Source organism: Nannobrachium achirus (genome assembly GCF_963921795.1).
Source record: "Nannobrachium achirus genome assembly, chromosome: 19".
Classification (NCBI taxonomy): domain Eukaryota; kingdom Metazoa; phylum Chordata; class Actinopteri; order Myctophiformes; family Myctophidae; genus Nannobrachium; species Nannobrachium achirus.
Window position 1 is genome coordinate 8033177 of NC_137826.1, and position 20092 is coordinate 8053268.

A 20092-nucleotide genomic window follows, 5' to 3' on the forward strand; every position below is an offset into this window, starting at 1 on the left:
TCTCCACAATGCAGGCACGCACGCACTCACGCACACACACACACACACACACACACACACACACACACACACACACACACACACACACACCTGTGTTTCTCTGTTTTTTACGACAATCAAGTCTGATAATCTGTCTCTACACCACCGTCTACTGTCATCCCAGGTTTTCCTCTCAGCAGAGACGTAATAGCAACCTCCGCCAAATCTCTGCCATCCAGGGGATTCTAACAGCAAGAGAAGTTAACACAGTTAACACAGTGTTTATGTTATTATAAATAACATGATGTAACATTGAAGAAAAGCAGTGATGTCTCACTGACCACAGAGCATCCTCTTCAGGTCAGCTCGCTCTTTGGTCAGGTTGTTGTTCCTGGTCTCTAATTGGTCTAGCTTTTCAGTCAGGTTGTTGTTGATGGCCTGTAGTTGATTGTCCACTAGTTGGTCTCTCTCCACCATGTTGGACTGATCTGTTTGGAAACAACATTCTCAAAATAGTAGATCCATTATTTAAAAACCACTTACTATACTAGGAAAATGTTAATATTGTGTAATTACCAACGTTGCTACAGCTGCTGTTGCTGCTACTAAATCTACTGTATTACTACAACTAATAATGAACAAGTGTAATATATAAATGTAGAAAATGTTGTAATGAAATATTTTCTGAATCAATATGTTATGAAATGTAACTTACAGAGGTACAGTGGGATAGCAATTTTGAGGAGAGCTAGAACAGAAAAAAGCAGTCCAAAAATGACTCCAACCCACTGGTGTAATCTGTTGTCTGCTGGAGGACACACACACACACAGAGTGAGAAATAGAGAGAGAGATCAGAGATTATACTTTTTTAATTTCTTGTTTTAACCGATTAAAACCGGGAGTCATTTTAGATTTTAACCATTATTTTGGCTATTCATATACAAGCTTATAGTGTGTTTTTTCATGCCACGCTATGAGCTTGTAGATCTGCAATTTTTTTTGAGAACTCATGAAAATGTGTGCAAATCTTTGAATATATATTCATTTTTATTTCAGGTCTTTGCTCCTGGAACGAAACATTTTGAGATGAGAGTCCGTGATCTAAACGGTTTGAGCACCACTGATATAGAAACATATGTTTTTCTGTCAGGATTTAAAAGATTATTTTCTAATCGGCCTAAAAAACTTGTAGTTGTGATTTTTCGTTTCAATAACATCTCTTACCAGACTGCGGTATCTTCTGCGGAACCCTCTCCTGAGCTGTAGGCCTAGTCTCGGTCTCAACATTGGCATAGACAGAATCGTCGTCTCCTTCGATCTCAATGTTATCAGAATGCCGAGCCACAGCCATTACACCTTTTATGACCTGAATTCGTCTTGTGGGTATTTGATACGGTCCAGCTCTTCACAACACATTGAAGACTTATCTTCACTGCCCTAAACACAGATGTCACTGTTACATTTATATCACATATGACAGCTCACCAATAAAACAAAAGAAACCACACACACACACACACACTCACACACACACACACACACACACACACACACACACACACACACACACAAACATGTCAACCACGATGCATTGGTTGTACTGGCAGGAAGTGACCACCGTTTACCTTTAGTTTCATGTTCTCGCTACCTTCAGAATTTGTGTCTGTGTAACTTGTGAGGAGAGACTTTCGCACACCCAGTTCCTCTGTTGCAGGTGCGTAGGCAATAAATAAATACAAATTAGGAAGTGGAAATCTTGAAAAGACTAGCCCGCACACTGCCGCTTGCAGGTTCAAGAGATTTTTGGTCAATAGACGTTCATCAAGCTGGTTTTAAAATGGCTGACAGCATCATTAAATACACTTCCTCAACTAGAGATGGGTATCGTTCACCTTTGAATCGATACAATACTTTTTTCGATACCTGGGAATCGATACGATACCCATTTTCCATTTTCGATACCATTTTCGATACTTTTTATAGAGGTGATGATGATGATCACACAGTGTGGCGGAGCGGAGAGTATAGACGTTGGATAATCATCATAATAATAAACATTATAGGCTAGTGTCGGCTATTTTCCACAGTAACAAGTGTAGCCTATGAAAGCAGTCATTAAACTCTCAGTACCCCAACTGTTACAGATGCGACCGGCCAGGGGTGCCTTCCAGAGTATCGAAACTAGGTATCGTTCGTTTTTACGTGAACCGATACCCAATAGTATCAACGTCATGCAATCGATACCATTAAAAGTATCGCAGACGATACCCATCCCTATCCTCAACCAATCAGAAACAAACAATCATGATAATCACTCATTACAGACTCCTGTGTTGTCGTGACTCAGGTGAAGTGCACCGTGCCTTCTGAGGTCCTCTCATATTATTGAAAGTAACAAATAACAACGATACAGCATAGAGGTTAACATCCTCGGTCGAGTTTTAGAGCTAGATCCTATAGCCCGGAGGGACAGTGAGCAGAGTCCGCGTTTTATTGGTTGTTGTTGGTTGTCAGGGCGATATCACAATCAAATCGGTGGGCGGGATCTGTTTGGCCTCATCCACTGACAGCTTTGTGTCAATGTAATATGAAGACAGACTAAATCAATTGACCAAAACCTAAATCCAGGTTTTAGAAGTGAGGGGACACCGTTCCCCCACGTTCCCACCCACTACACCCCTGCACACATACACACACACACACGCACACACGCATACACAGATGCAACAACATATCAACCACAATGCATAGGTTGTACTGACTGGCAGTGACCAGTGTTTTCCTCTAGTTTCATGGTCTCGCTAACTTCAGAATTTGTGTCTGTGTACCTTAAAATACATGAGCCCAAACTGTTCATTAAGGATACAATAAAAGAAAAATAATGAACATGACTATAAAAGTGTGCTCCTCAGAACTCAGATCTCTGCCAGATATTTCTTCTATTTTTTAAATGTACATTCTTCAGTGGTCATTTAGGAGACTCCCTGGAGATTTGACAGTGTCTTTATGATGTTCAATTGTTGTTTGAAAAAGTAAAATTTAAAGGAAGCAAACAAGAAAAACGAATTGCCTTTCATAGAAGATTTGAAGAAAACACAGCTAATATAATTTTTAAATACATTTTATTGGCATTTGTTTTAAACAACAATTTAATCAATTTAACAATGACATATAATGAACCCCCCACCACACACACACACACACACACACACACACACACACACACACACACACACACACACACACACACACACAATGTAATGAAAAGCTCAAATTAAAGTACAGTAAGACGGTTAAAAGGAAAAATAAAATGAAGAAGAAATGGTTTACAATTGTGACATGGCGAGGATTGGATACATAGACACTGCCCTAACGCAGACGGCACTGTTACATTTATATCACATCTGACAGCTCACACTCTGTGCACCAATAAAACAAAAGAAACCACATGCACACACACACAAACACACACACACACACACACACACACACACACGCAACAACCTGCATCAACCACAGTGCATAGGTTGTACTGACGAAAGTGGAAGTGACCAAGGTTTTCCTCTAGCTTCATGGTCTCGCTATAATTTCAGAATTTGTGTCGGTGTAACTTAACACGAGCACAAACTGTCCTTTAAGAGCACACAAAAATAAAATGAAAGTAAAATAATGAAAATAACTATAAAAGCCTGCTCCTCAGAACTCAGATCTCCACCAGGCCGATTTGGCTACCACTTTGAAAGTCATTTAGGAGACACCCTGGAGATGTCAGTGTTTTGAGAACCAAAAACTTATGCTTAATATTTCAGATGTTCAAATGATATTAGTAGTACAGTTACTGTAGAACAGTGATTCCCAAACTTTTCAAATTGAGACCAAAAAGAGATTAGAAGTTTGCCTGGGACTCTACAACGTTTGCCTGGGACCCAAACTTTTGCCTGGCACCCTTCAAGCTCACAACGCGGGCAAAGCATTATTTTATTATATGTTTTGACTGTGAGGTGACCAGCATCCTGGGAGCGTAGTGGTCATCCAGGGATATAAGGTTCTATTAAATTGGACTTTTAGGACGGAGTAAGCCCAACACTGAATGCCACCCTTTAATTGAAATCTATCAAACTGGTGCCAGCCATTTTGTTTAATTTCACCTTTTTATGGGGGCCCAAATCATATGTTGTACTTCAATAACATAAATAAATTAAGGCTGGGACTTTAACTGATTAATTGCGATTAATTAATTACAGAAGATTAACGCGATTAAAAAAATTAACGTATTTTAATCGCACTTAGTTTTTGCACCACAGAACCTTCAGTTTCGGGCATACCGATTAGGCCTGTCACGATTCACTCAACTCACGATACGATTCGAATCACGATTCAAGGTTCACGATTCACGATGTCATGTTTTTTTCAACACAAATTTATTTTCCAGAAAAATTACCCCTGAAAAATCCACAATTCTTACAATTCCAATATTTTCTTTTCTTTTAACAATACTGTTCTCTTATGCTCTTTTCAATACAGTAGAACTATCAAATGACAAAAAACAACAATTAAATCTTTTCTTACAAGGAATTCTGTATGTTTTAGATGTTATCTTATCCTCTATACAGTAGCAAATAGCAAATGACAGAATAGTGTAAACTTATCAATTCTTAAATGTCAAATCCTGTTATTTTTTTTAAACAACACTCTTACCCTCTTTTCAATACTGTATCAAAGAATGCATTTTTTCTGCGGTACATAGCAAGCCAACTGTACTGTAAGCCAGGCACAAACTAAGGCATAACAACAACTCTTACCCTCTTTTCAAAATCAATAATTCATCAAAGTCAAGACCTAGTGTCTCATTGTGGATAGACTGTTCAAAGTCCCTGACTTTCTAACACACCATTTCCCACCTGTTTATATATTGAATGTGTCAATTCTTGTTTTCACTAGAAACGTTGTTTCCACATTGTAACCAGTGGCAGAGACATGCATCTGTAGCATTGTTGTTGTTGTTAGCCCTTAGCACTGATTATTGCTATGCTCTGTAGCAGCAAAGTAATGACACAGCACTCAACTAACTGCTCTCTTTGTCAATCAAAATCGCAGAGCTCTGCTCTGCAGCCCAATGGAGGCACGCTGGCAGCTGCGAGTGAGTGAGCCTCATAGAGTTATTGCGACCGAAGGTCGCATATACTCTGAAGAACCGTGTCGCTTGAGTGACCTTCCTTCCGTATCCTCTGTGATGTCAGTGTGATGTCAGCGAGTTGTGACATCACTTCCTGTACAGGGCGGCTACACGAAATGTGGATAACACTATATATGGAGATAGTCCAGTCCATCATGTCATATGGGACTACCGTCATAGAAAGTAGCCATTGTTAGGCCGGAGTCAATGGCTGTCTAAACATGGAGATGTGGATAACACTATATATGGAGATAGTCTAGTCCAATATGTCATATGGGACTACCGTCATAGACAGTAGCCATTGTTATTCCGGAGTCAATGGCTGACTGTCTGTAAAGGAAGTGATGTCACATGACATACTTTTTATGCCCATATATGAGTCTAACATGGAGATGTGGATAACACTATATATGGAGATAGTCTAGTCCAATATGTCATATGGAACTACCGTCATAGACAGTAGCCATTGTTAGGTCGGAGTCAATGGCTGTCTGTCTGACTGTCTGTACAGGAAGTGATGTCACATGACATACTTTTTATGCCCATATATGAGTCCTTCTGTACCACATCTCCATGTTTAGGCAAACTCCACACAGAAAGGCCCTATCGCCAACCCAACCTAGGGTGTGAGCGATAGGGCCTTTCTGTGTGGAGTTTGCATGTTCTCCCCGTGTCTCCTAGGGTTGATACCCTCACAAAAACATGAACAAACTCCCCCCAGAATGACAACATCTAGAATCGTCAGAGAAACGCTGTGGTTGGCCAGATGGTCAAGAATTGGCGCGACCTCGCCCTTTAGGGCGAGGTTGCATGTCACCCTGAGGTCGCATTCCACCCTCAGGTGTCTTACTAGTAATGGTGAGTCTTCCTACTGTAGCTGCCGCTGCGTCTGCCTGACGTTAGCGCAGAGACGTTGAAGAAGGAATGAAGTTTAACTCAAGTGCGCCCTCTGTTGGTCGAATCGCGATTCGTTTTTTAAAAGATCGATTTTTACCATCCCCCAATTAAATCGATTTAAATCGATTTTTTCGTGAATCGTGACAGGATCACCAACCAAGAAGAGACAACAAACGCAAAGGGAGAAGTAGCCGATCAGAGCGCTTTACTTGTCCCAGTGGATGCCAAATTTAGATTTAAAAAACTCACTTGTTGTGTTTTACTTGAAAAACAAAATGCTTCTCAGGTCAAATATTGATGTGCGATTAAAATGCGATTCATTAATCACAGAGCCTGTAATTAATTAGATTCAAAATGTTAATCGCATCCCAGCCCTAATATAAATCTATGCTTCTATTGAAAGCCCCACTCGCGCCTGATTATGGATCCCACTGGGAAAGATGGATGGAAACGGCATAGAGCGCTCGTTTTCGCAGTTATTGTCCACGACATTGCAAGCGGCGCGAAGGCCAGCGGACCTTGGTCCTGCTCTTCGCGCCCGAGCGCCGCAGGCGCGAGTGCCCGCGAAGAACGGGTCGCCGGCCACGCGAGTTACGAAGCCGTGGTGAATGCAATCGTTCTATTTATACGGCCTGGGCAAGCGCACGATAAACGCAATGATAATTGGGTTTTGGTGCACCTCGCGCGGTCCAAGTGACTACAGCGGAGCGCTCCCTACGTCCGGTTCAGCCAATCACAAGCTTCAAAAATGAGTCCGGGGCGTGGTTATCCATTTTTTCCAGTGGGATCCATAATCACGCCCCACTCCCCCTCTTTCAAAGGGAAAAAAAAATCCTATCATTAGATTTGGGCTCCAAAAGGACAGGTGCAAAATGTATATATCCATAAAGATGTTGCATGGTTTAGATGTAATATCGTGGGTTTAGAACTGCAAGGGTCTTTCTAAACCACCAAGGGGCGCTGTTTACATCTCGAATCGCCAAATAGAACCCTGTATAGGTCTTGATCAAAATTTTGCCTGAGGCTTCTAGGGACCTCCTGGCTGCCAGGCCTGATTAGCCATGTAGCATAAACATGTAGAGCAATCACGATCGCGATCGCCTACACGGTTAGAATCCTGACCTCATTCTGTTTTCAGAACAGGTCTTATTTTCTTTCTACGTCTTACGAGTCGGTTTTTATTAAAGTTTTTTATTAACGTTGATTTAATAGGGAATTACTAAGCGATCCTACTTCCTGACTCTTTGTTTACTTCCGGTTCAGGTTCCGATCCATCGGTCAAAACAGTCCAGTCGCAGACATGCTAGCGAAGCTAGAAAACCACATTTTAGCGATCAATGGTAGATTATGAAGGATAAAGCTATTGATTTATTAATAATACGTTTAGTGTTTAGACAACACAGATCAAAGACGTTTAGTATGCTTTTAGCATTCAGTGAGTTTAGGGTTAAGGCAGTACCTTGAAGTCGTCGCGGGCCTGTATCGGCAGCCACTGTAGTGCTATGACTGTTGGTGTGACATGATTGAATTTCCTTTTCCTGGTTAGTACTCTACCTACTGCATTGTGGACTAGTCTTAAAGGAGTAGTTCACCACTTTTCAACCTGTCTTCATAGGTCCTCACTAAAGTTCATAATAAAATATAAATAAAAAAAAAATCTACTCAGTCCAAGTCTCCTAGGAGAGCTGTGGGAAGTTCAGAATCCATCGTCTTGTGACATCACCATTTTCCAAAAAAGTAATTTAATCAATATTTTTGAAAAAAGATTTAGATTTTTATTATCACGAGAACAATGGCTTCCACTTTAAAATTGCAACTTTTCAGGAATAGAAAGCCTGCAGTTTCTATAAGCTGGATTGGCAATCGATGATGTCACAAGACGATGGGTTTCTGACCTGCCCACAGCCCTCCTCTGAGAAAAAAAAAGGTATTTTTGAGTGAGGACCAATTATATGAACATAGGTTGAAAAGTGGTGTAGTGCCCCTTTAAGGTCGTTGATGGTAAACCGTAGAAGAGAGCATTACAGTAATCTATACTTGAAGTGATGAAAGCATGGACCAAGGTTTTGTCGTCTGGAAGTGAAACGGGGGCCATCGCCATGTTGGCTTGTGGTGGACATTTTTGTAAAAATTTGATTTTTGACTTACAAAATGAGAAGACAATAATAATATCAGAAACACATAAAGAGATAGCCCTGAATGACCATAGCAGATCTGTAACACTGAGAGTGTACAAATGGAACCCATTGGACCCTTACGGGTTCCATTTGTACACACTCAGTGTTATGGTGGTCCTTGCAAATAAAACATAGTTGGGACTCTAGTATGGCATAATGTCATAGTAAATAACTGTCATACATATACTTGGCATTCGGTAATTGTGTCTTGTTATCAAAATAGGAACATTATAATGGTTTGTAAAAAATAAAATCTAGAATTTGCTAGGAACAAAACCAAGTCTTGTTGCCACGGACTTGAAGAAAACGCTGCAATTTTTTTTATAGACATTTTATTGGCATTCTTTTAATCAACAAAATTTAACAATGACATCAAATACTCCAATACTGCCCCACCCCCACTCTCTCTCTCTCTCTCTCTCTCTCTCTCTCTCTCTCTCTCTCTCTCTCTCTCTCTCACACACACACACACACTATAATGAACAGCTCAAATTCTTAGGTAAAGTACCTACTCAATCAGTAAGATGGTTAAATGGAAAATAAAATCAAGAAGAAATAGTGTACAATTGACATGGTGAGAAAATGCTGAGAAATAGATGCATAATAACCTTTCCTGCACAGTTTTATGAATAGAACACATTTTATTAATCTATGAAAATAAGTTAGATGGTTATGTTAATGTTACTCCCATATAAGGTTGATTTGAACAAAATAATGAAAATATGAATATAAATTGTAATGTGATGTCTATGTGCACATTGAGTAGAAGTCACTGCAAGGCAGACAAACCAAAGCAAACACACAAACTGCCACAGGCAAAAACAGCCATCATGAAGCTGTGCTAAAATACTTGAAAAATTATGATTTCAGCTCATAAGTCTTTGACAGATCCAATAGTAAATGTTATTTACAGAACATGACCTGTCATTCCATTTTGTAATTCCATTTTCAAACACAGCACAGTCCTGTTCTGGATTATCACCAACCTCGTTGTTACTAGGCTGACCAGGTGCCCAGTACCTGGAGAAGTACAGTAGGAACATGTATTAGTTAATTACAATGGTTTTACAAGGATGGGTTTTCACACTAAATTGTTTTTTAATCATGGCCTCAAGTGATATTTTACATATTGGATGTAAATTAACGGGATAGTGAAGTAGACAACATACATAGAGCCCTCTCTCTCATCCATGCCTTACCCCTTGTCCCTAAACTTCTTTGTCTTTTTTTACTATTAAAAAATAATAATAATAATACTTCAAATAGCCGATCTACATAGACACTTTGTGAACTTGTAGATCAGCTATTTGAACTATTTAAAAAAATATATAGAAATAGTAAAAAATGGTAAAGGAATGTTTAAGTAAAGTACATAACTCAATCAGTAAGACAATAAAATGAAGAAAGAATAGTGTACAATTCTGACATGGTGAGCAATCGATGCATACTTTAATAACCTTTCCGCCACAGTTTTATGAATGAAACACATTTTATTAATCTACGTGAAACATGGTAAATAGATGGTTATGTTGATGTTACTCACATCTAAGCTTGATTTGAGTTAAATAATGGAAATATGAATACAAATTGTAATGTGATGTCTATAGTGCACATTGAGTAGAAGTCACTGCAAGGCACAAACTACAATATGCAAAAACAGCCATCATGCAGCTGTGCCAAAACACTTGAAAATGAGGCTATCAGCTCAGTTTTTCACAGATCCAGGCTCTATTTACAAAACATGATCTGTCATTCCATCCTTTGAAAGAGGAACTTTGTAAAGGCTCAAACACAGCACAGTCCTGTTCTGGATTTGTAAGCCCCTCGTCGTTATTAGGCTGACCAGATGCCCAGTACCTGGAGAAGTACAGTAGGAACATGTATTCATTAATTACAATGCTTTTACAAGGATGGATTTTCACTCTAAATTGTTTTTTAATCATGGCCTCAAGTGATATTTTACATATTGGATGTAAATTAACGGGATAGTGAAGTAGACAACATACATAGGGCCCTATTTTCATCCATGCCTTACCCCTTGTCCCTAAACTTCTTTGTCTTTTGTTACTATTAAAAAATAATAATAATAATACTTCAAATAGCCAATCTACATAGACACTTTGTGAACTTGTAGATCAGCTATTTGAACTATTTAAAAAAATATAGAAATAGTAAAAAATGGTAAAAGAAAGTTTAGGAATAAGGGGTAAGGCATGGACAAAAATAGGGCCCATAATGTCTTAGTGACAGTGTAGTTTAGTTTTTCTATGTGTGGCATTGATTCATTTTGGGAAGTCACATTGTCATATTAAGTTCTTTAACCCAAGTTGTCAGGCCCAGAGCCATCTCAAAGTATTTCCAGGAAAATGGCGATAACATTTGCAAAAAAGTTTTTATTTAGTGCCCCAAAATATCAATACATTTTAGTATTATATATTTATTGATAACAGTTAAATGATCACCTTATTACACTTAAGTGTAATAACGTTGTGTAATATTACTTAAAGGAGCTATAGTCAACTTTTTCATTGTAGGGCCGACACTTTTTTTACATCCTAGTCTATAAACTAGAATGTAAACAAAGTGTCGGTCTGACAATGGCCAAAATGATTATTTTATCATTATTTGACGCTTTTTGTGGTCATTTTTGAATAGAAACACATATATGAAGCTTATTTTTTTAATATTTTTTTTCTAAACAGTATTTTTATTTTAGCATCCGTTTTTCAAGAAAAAGTTGACTATAGCTCCTTTAATAATTAAGATAAGTCTTACGTTGGTGTGGTCAGTGGTGTGCCGTCTACCCATGTCCAGTTTCCTTCTTCGTCTCTGTCAGTCAGACCCAGCCACACATACTTTTGTATACCTTCAACAAAGACCTGGACAGAGAGACTGCTGGTTACTAACTTTACAATAGATGTATTTCTCCAGACTCTCCACAACACACACACACACACACACACACACACACACACACACACACACACACACACACACACACACACACACACACACACACACACACACACACCTGTGTTTCTCTGTTTTTTATGACAATCAAGTCTGATAGTCTGTCTCTACACCACTGTCTGCTCTCCTCCCAGGTTTTCGTCTCAGTAGAGACATAATAGCAACCTCCGCCAAATCTCTGCCATCCAGGGGATTCTAACAGCAAGAGAAGTTAGCCACAGTTAACACAGTGTTTATGTTATTATAAATAACATGATGTAACTTTGAAGAAAAACAGTGATGTCTCACTGACCAAAGACACAGAGCTTCCTCTTCAGGTCTTCTCGCTCTTTGGTCAGGTTGTTGTTCCTAGTCTCTGATTGGTCTAGCTTTTCAGTCAGGTTGTTGTTCTTGGTCTCTAATTGGTCTAGCTTTTCAGTCAGATTGTTGTTCTTAGTCTCTAATTGGTCTAGCTTTTCAGTCAGGTTGTTGTTCCTGGTCTCTAATTGGTCTAGCTTTTCAGTCAGATTGTTGTTCTTAGTCTCTAATTGGTCTAGCTTTTCAGTCAAATTGTTGTTCTTAGTCTCTGATTGGTCTAGCTTTTCAGTCAGATTGTTGTTCTTAGTCTCTAATTGGTCTAGCTTTTCAGTCAGGTTGTTGTTGATGGCCTGTAGTTGATCGTAACTGCCCACGAGTTGGTCTCTCTCCACCATGTTGGACTGATCTGTTTGGAAACAATATTTCCAAAATAGGAGATCCATTATTTAAAAAACACCTACATTTAAAAAATGAAAACGTTAATATTGTGTAAGTACCAACCCTGCTACAGCTTCTGTTGTTACTACTAAATCTATTACTATATCTAATACTGTAATATATTGTATTGGGTATATCATATATTGTATTGAGATCAGTTATCATTTTTGAATATCTTGTTTTAACCCATTAAAACCAGGAAACCATCATTTTACTATTATTTTTGTCTATTTAAAAATAGCAGATATAAGTTCATAGCACTTTGTGCCACGCTATGAACTTGTAGAAAAATCATGAAAATGTGTACAAATCTTTGAATATATAATATATAGAGGATATTTTTTAAAGCGAAAATATTTAACTCAAATCTTTGCTTCTGGGCATCCCTGAAACGAAATATTTCGAGATGGAGGTCCGTGGCCCAATACATGTCATTTTGGGGGTCCTTGACATGAAAAGGTTTGAGCACCACTGGTATGTTTTTCAGAAACCTGTTAGGATTGTTATTATTATTTAGTTTTTTAATCGTGGGTTATAGGCTAAAATGTAAAAAGAAAAAAAAAGTTGTGATTTTTCTTTTCAATAACATCTCTTACCAGACTGCGGTATCTTCTGCGGAACCCTCTCCTGAGCTGTAGGCCTAGTCTTGGTCTCAACATTGGCATAGACAGGATCGTCGTCTTCTTTGATCTCAATGTTATCGGAATGCCGAGCCACAGCCATTACACCTGAATTCGTCTTGCGGGTGTTTGATACGGTCCAGCTCTTCACAACACAATACTGCCCTAAACGCAGACGGCACTGTTACATTTATATCACATATGACTGCCCACACTCCAATATGTGCACCAATAAGACAAAGAAACCACAAACATACACACACCCACCCGCCTGTGCACAACATAACCTACTGGGTTCGGTCAAGTAACATCTTTCGTATCCTGTGATATTCTTCATAGTTTCCCATAAACATTAACCACAATGCGTAGGTTGTACTGACAGTAAATTACCAGCGTTTTCCTCTAGCTTCGTGGTCTCACTAACTTCAGAATTTGTTTCTGTGTAACTTAAGATACAAGCACAAACTGTCCATTAACACATGGGATGCTCAGGTTTCTAGCTGTTGCTGCTGCCGCCGTTCACTCACGCTTTATTTTGAAGAGCCTCGGAAGCTTAGTGCATGTGCACGTGAGTGTCCGCTGACGATTGAGGAAGAAAATCCATTTGTTTACAAACGCTCGCGAAACTAAAATCCAAACCGCGGCCGACCATCGCGGCAAAGTGTCGCCGTGAAAACAATCAGATATCTGCTTCCCTGGCGTTCTTTTCACCTCATTCATAGATAAAGCCCGTTTTATGTTTCAGGCTAGAATGGAAATCAATGCAGCCTAGAGCATCCATTTTCTCTCTCTCTCTCTGAGCTACGGGGTGACGTATGGACTAGGGTCATTCACAGGTCACAGCATGCACGCAGGGCTGTACCAGTTAACCCCTTGTTGTCTCGTTCATGAACGAGACAACTCCTTTTGGCAGGGTGACCCCTAGTGGCCTTAACTCGTTACTGAACGAGTTTGGCACCCAAGTTGTTAAGAGGTACAAAAAAAGTAAAATAAAAGTAAAATTCTGAAAATGACTATGAAAGCATGCTCCTCAGAACTCGGATCTCTGCCAGATAGCCTGATATTTCTTCTATTTTTTGGAAATGTACATTCTTCAGTGGTCATTTAGGAGATACCCTGGAGATTTCTCAGTGTTTTGAGAACCAGAAACGTGTGCCTAATATTTCAGATGTTCAAATGTTGTTATTTGTATTGTACAGGTGATGTAGAACACCAAGATGTTCTCCACATGTCAGCATAGAATGTCGTCCATCTTGGACGTCCTAATACCCTGATTATGTCAATTAAACCCTGTGTGTGTGTGTGTGTGTGTGTGCCTGTGTTCTGTGTGCAGACGAGAGCGGCAAGGACCAGGGCATCAACGTGCGGCAGAAGGTGAAGGAGATGGTGGAGTTTGTCCAGGACGACGACCGGCTGCGAGAGGAGAGGAAGAAGGCCAAGAAGAACAAGGACAAGTACATCGGCGTCTCCTCGGACAGCATGGAGGGAGGAGGAGGGAATGGCAGCTTCAAGAACTGTGAGCACCTCCTTCCTCAAAAATCTTCTAAATCCCAATGGGTTTCTGAAAAACGTACGTTTCTTTTTCCTTGGTGCTCAAAGCTTTTAATGTCAAGAACCCCTAGAATTATATGCATTTGCACCCCATCTCAAAATATGTTGTTCCAGGGAGTGCAGGGACCACCCCCAGAAGGAAAGATTTTAGTTATAAATGTCTGTTTTAAAAGGATACATACCTATTCAAAGATTTTTACCTATTTTCACAGATTTTCAAAAATAGCAGATTTACAAGCTCATAGCGTGGCACTAAAATGGCCAAAGTATAAAAAATAATGGTTGAAGTAGTTACATGACACCGATGCGTTTCCAGTCTTAATGCGTTAATACCAGGAAAGCATCCGTGTCATTTCAGATTTTAGCTATGCAGTATACAGTATAGCAACATACGTTTTTCAGAATATTCTTATAGGATTTAACAGTGGTTTAGAATCTTTTTGAAAAGTCTTTATTGTCTTCTCTTCTGGGGGTCCCTGGCACAAAATATTTACTGATGGTGGTCCCAGATGGGCGTTGGCAAAACAAGTTTCGATAAGTAACTATTTTGACAAATGCACCTCTCCAGCCTGCCGCCGAACGCGTCTCGGGACGAGATCGGTGACAGATCTGTGTATTGTATCTGTGTCTTTTGTAGCCGGCCCTCAGAATTTTGATTACTAGAAAATCAGATCAGGCAGATCAGGGCAACAATGGCGAGCTAAATTATGTTTTTGTTATCTAATGCCTACTGCCGCAGCCCCAGTGGACCACAGTCCCGAGCCCATATCAGGTATGGAATGGAAGCTTTGGCTTTTTGAGATCGTTGAGCGGTTGTGTGTGTGTGTGTGTGTGTGTGTGTGTGTGTGTGTGTGTGTGTGTGTGTGTGTGTGTGTGTGTGTGTGTGTGTGTGTGTGTGTGTGTGTGTGTGTGTGTGTGTGTGTGTGTGTGTGTGTGTGTGTGTGTGTGTGTGTGGTGCGTGCGTGCGTGCGTGCGTGCGTGCGTGCGTATCCCATAAGAATATGCAAATGGCTTTAAGGTTTGTGTAATGATCTCATATAGGTACAAGATTGTTTGTCTTGATAAATCATTTCCAAGATATAAATTAAGCTGCAGTGCCAAGTGTGGAAGTTGAAGGCAAAAATATGAATAAATGAATTCTTATTTTTGCGTGCGTGCGCATGTGGCCCACCCACTCCTGGCCAGGCCCAGCCAATACTAAAGTTCTGGCTGCGCCACTGAAGCCCCATACATACTTCATCGTATGATGGAGGAGCTGACCAGAAATGGCCGATCTATAAGTTCACAACACGTGCCGGATTTAGTGTGTTGTGCTTATAGGTTTATTGTTCGGCCACAGGCACCATCATACAACGGAGCATGTATTATGATTTATACTTTGCTGCGCACAAAAATAGCCAATTTATAAGCTCACAATGCATCAGCCAGTGCTATAGAAGAGAGAGAGAGTTCCGTCACACTTTGATCTCGGCGCAAAGCGGGCTGCCATGGCCTGTAGTTCCAAACATCGGAACTTCCTCATTGAGATAGACAGAGCATTTCCATATTACATTCTTACAACGGGAGTATATCGTCGTTGTCGGGTGGAAACCTTGTATGTCCAAAACCGTTCGTTTTGTATTTATCGTTTTAAAAATGATCTAAACTAGTGAAAATAGCCGATCTACAAGCACACAACGCCTCGCACCGCGAGGCGTTGTGTGCTTGTAGATCAGCTATTTTCACTAGTTCTGTGCTATAGTCTTGTGTGATCAACCAGGGCTTTACTTTACGAAAAAACGTACGCATTTGAAACTTGGAGATACGAGGTTTCTGCCCGACAGTGACGATATGCTAGTGATGTAACTCTCTCTTCAGCGCATCTGGCGTTATTGAAGGTGTGCTTTTGCATACAGGAATTGAGATGCACTATAATATACACAGTTGGGGGAAAAGTGGGACTGAGTTACTAGGGCTCAAGGTGGAGGGGCCCTAACTATTTTATACTTTAGCTATTGAAAAATAGCAGATATACAAGCTCGCGGTGCGAGCTTGTAGATCTGCTATTTTTGAAAAGTGGTGCGACACATCTGAATATACACAATGCCAACCATCACCTGTGTGTGTGTGTGTGTGTGTGTGTGTGTGTGTGTGTGTGTGTGTGTGTGTGTGTGTGTGTGTGTGTGTGTGTGTGTGTGTGTGTGTGTGTGTGTGTGTGTGTGTGTGTGTGTGTGTGTGTGTGTCAGCTGGGGAGCGCAGTGAGTTGGACCGTACCAAGTGGGACGAGGACTGGGACAAGAGCAGAGGGGCGTTCCCCTTCAGCGAGAAGCTGGGAGAGATCAGTGATAAGATCGGCAGCACCATCGACGACACCATCAACAAGTTCAGAAAGAAGGAGAGAGATGACTCGCCTGACAGAATCAGGTGCTTGTACACACACATAAATTAGAGAACGAATGTTTAAGAAGTAGTGAAAATAGCCGATCTACAAGCTCTAGATCTGCTATTTTCACTAGTTTGGGTCCTGGGAAAACGCCTCATTTCTCTTTTGGGGTCTTGAGCTAAAAGGTTTGGGAACCACTGCTCTAAAGTGTTAGAAATGTGTGGGAAACAAGCAGGGAATAAGTCTCGAAATGCCTCCAAAATATGGCGGAAGCTGGCGGAAATTGCAACTGATACTTTCTGGCAAAAACGTTCACTTAGGATTACAGCTAAAGCTAATATCATATTAGCTTTTTTTCGTAAATTAACGCCCTACTTCACACACAAGCATCAAAAGTAGCATCTTCTGCAATCTCGAAATGCGGCAATAAGCGATAAGCTTGTAGATCTGCTACTTTTGCTATTTTTGAAATCGAATCCTGAAAAGTAACAGTTTTGGACGTGTGAGGTTTTCACCCGATAGAGCCGATGTCATATAAAATTAATAATCATACACTATATACACCTCGCATATGAATTCGTTCTAAAGGAGGGTGACGATCTTAGAGGGGCAAAATCTGCATTTCCTACACTGTAAAGTTCACAACAATCTTTGTGCACTGTTTCGTAAACCGTGCACCAAAAGTGTTGACGGCGATACATCTACCGTTTGTCCCTGGTGGGTTGGTATAGCGACGGCGAGGACGACCGGGGGTCCAGGAACGGTCGGCAGGGCAAGCTGGAGTTCAAGGACGAGGAGGAGACGGTGACCACCAAGAGCATCCAGATCACCCAGGCCACGGAGACCACCACCACCACCACGCGCAAGCGCAGCGGGGGAGGGGGGAGCACCGGAGGAGGCAAGACGCTGGACCTGGGGGCAGCGGCACACTATACTGGAGACAGGAGCCCTGAGGACAAGGTACAGAATAGCAGGGGTTCTCAACCTAAATTATTTTGGGGGGGGGGTCCCCAGATGAATACTGTAGTTTAGGCCTAGAATTATTGAATGCTTTTAACCAGTGAAAAATAGCAGATATACAAGCTCACAGCGCGGCACCGAGTGCCGCGCTGCGAGCTTGTAGGTCTGCTATTTTTTTTTTTTTTTAAAGTCGTGAAAATGTGTGCAAATCTTTGAATATATGTATTTTCAAAGTGAACGTTTGTAACTCAAATTTTGCTTCTGGGTGGTCCCTGGAACTAGATATTTTGAGATGCGCGTCCGTCCGACCGTCCGTGGCCAAATACATATCATTTTGGGGGTCCTTCACATGAAAAAGTTTGAGAACCACTGACATAGTAGTCTCTCAAGAACAGACTAGCTGAGCTCCAGTTAAGTGAAAAGGACCTTTTCTTTGACGATGGCTAGCCAGATTGCTGACATAGAAACAATAGATTATACTGGAGACTAGGGCTGTCACGATTATGACATTTTACATGACGACTCATTATAATTGCGATTAATCAAAGGTTTAATTTTGTTTTGCCGTTGACTATTACATTTATGTTTGGCTTTTAGGCTTTGAAGTTGTAGGAGCCAAGGGCTCTCGCACTTTATTGTTGACGGGAGTCGCCATGCAGCGCAGAAAATAGACATGCCTCACCGTTTTAGCGCTGCTTCAGCAGCCTTTGCTATAGATTAGTTAATTAGTTAATAGTTCTGTCCTCTTTCACTTTCTCCCCACGGTTTGGTGTCCCCTGTGCTTCAGCACGTAAAGCACGTGCATTAACCCATTTAGGCCTAGAATTATTGAATGCTTTAGCTATTGAAAAATGTGTGCAAATCTTTGAATATATGTATTTTCAAAGCGAACGTTTGTAACTCAAATTTTGCTTCTGGGTGATCCCTGGAACTAAATATTTTGAGATGCGAGTCCGTGGCCAAATACATATCATTTTGGGGGTCCTTCACATTAAAAGGTTTGAGAACCACTGATATAGTAGTCTCTCAAGAACAGACTAACTGAGCTCCAGTTAAGTGAAAAGGATATTTTCTTTGACGATGGCTGGCCAGATTGCTGACATAGAAACATAGGTTTTTCAAAAAACTTTAGAAGGATTCAAAAGACACTTTTCGGGTCTTTTGTCAAAATTCTAATTTTCACGACTTTTCAAAAATAGCAGATCTACAAGCTCGCAGCGCGGCACTCGTGCCACGCTGTGAGCTTGTATATCTGCTATTTTTCAATAGTTAAAGCATAAAATAATGATACACAATAATGTGTACCCGTTCTAAATGGGTTTTAATCGGGCTATGCACACACACACATGCAACCACAACAACATCTGCCAGGCTCTGTCATGCAACACCCTTCAGTATCCTGTGATATTCTTCTACATAGTTTCTGATAAATGTCAACCACAATGGGTGTGTTGTACCATAGACCGGAAGAGGATATGGACAACGTCCTGCCATTTGTTTCTACACACCTTAAATGAAGCCTATTTCTCAGCAAAGTGCAAATCCGCCCATCTTTGCCATTTCTCAGAAATGAACGCGGAAAATGAAACAAATGAATGCTCAGTATTCCTCTAGCTTCATGGTCTCTCTAAATTCAGTGTGTTTATGTAACTTATAAAAACAATCGACCTGTTGCGGGCATAAACGTTATAAAGATTCCGCAACTTCATGGCATATTTACCGCTAAAAATGTACAAGTCGAAAACAAACAAGCTGCCAGAGATTAGAATTCAGGTGTCTACTAGCCGGGGATCCAGTCATCAAAATGGGAGAGGACCTGTGATGTTCTGCCGCACTTTTTATTTCTGTTTTATCTATTAGTTCGGTCATTAAGGTCCTGAGAGGCCTGCTCTGCCAGAAACATCGCGAAAAAAAGTTATGGCCATTTGTATATTCACTGTCCCATTGACTCCACTAGAAATATTCAAAAAAGAAAAAACATCTGCTTTAAGTAGCATGTGAGGGGTCAAACTAGGGGTTCTTCATCATTCTGAATCCATTGCAAGCATTTGTTTTGCATGAAAAACATTCCTTGGGCAAAATATTGGCCCGCAAAAACTGTGAAAAGTGGAAAATAAGTGATGACTCATCACTTTTCACAGCTTTTACGGGCCAATATTTTGCCCAAGGAATGTTTTTCATGCAAAACAAATGCTTGCAATGGATTCAGAATGATGAAGAACCCCTAGTTTGACCCCTCACATGCTACTTAAAGCAGATTTTTTTTAATTTTTTGAATATTTCTAGTGGAGTCAATGGGACAGTGAATACAAATGGCCATAACTTATTTTCGCGACGTTTCCAGCAGAGCAGGCCTCTGATTCTGTGGACCTTAATGACCAAACTAATAGATAAAACAGAAATAAAAAGTGCGGCAGAACATCACAGTTTCAACCCTATTCCTTGAGCTTTTGGGCATGTGGATCCCCGACTACTACTTTCTCCTCCCATGCTCTGGGCGTTTTTTACCGGCGATGTAATCGACTGGAAGCACCGGAGCGAGCCTACGGCGCTGGTAGGCTAATGTTGTGACAGAAAATAGCCGAGCTACAAGCTCACAACATGCATTTCTCCCGGTCAGGAAGACCATGGTCATACGTACGTCGTGCGCCGTTTCAAACTGTT

The 20092-nt window shown here is 40.6% G+C and overlaps 1 protein-coding gene across 1 annotated transcript in view; it reads left to right on the forward strand.

Annotated features, from left to right (window-relative positions):
- The window catches only part of LOC308303920 (clathrin interactor 1-like), a gene marked incomplete at its 3' end in the record, with an annotated part of 119697 nt that overhangs the window by 92659 nt on the left and 6946 nt on the right, over positions 1 to 20092 (forward strand). Inside the window, exons 5-7 of the mRNA XM_080748438.1 lie at positions 13889 to 14071; positions 16332 to 16509; positions 17200 to 17428. Coding sequence (XP_080604564.1) covers positions 13889 to 14071; positions 16332 to 16509; positions 17200 to 17428 — 590 coding nt within the window. The remainder of the gene's footprint in view (positions 1 to 13888; positions 14072 to 16331; positions 16510 to 17199; positions 17429 to 20092) is intronic.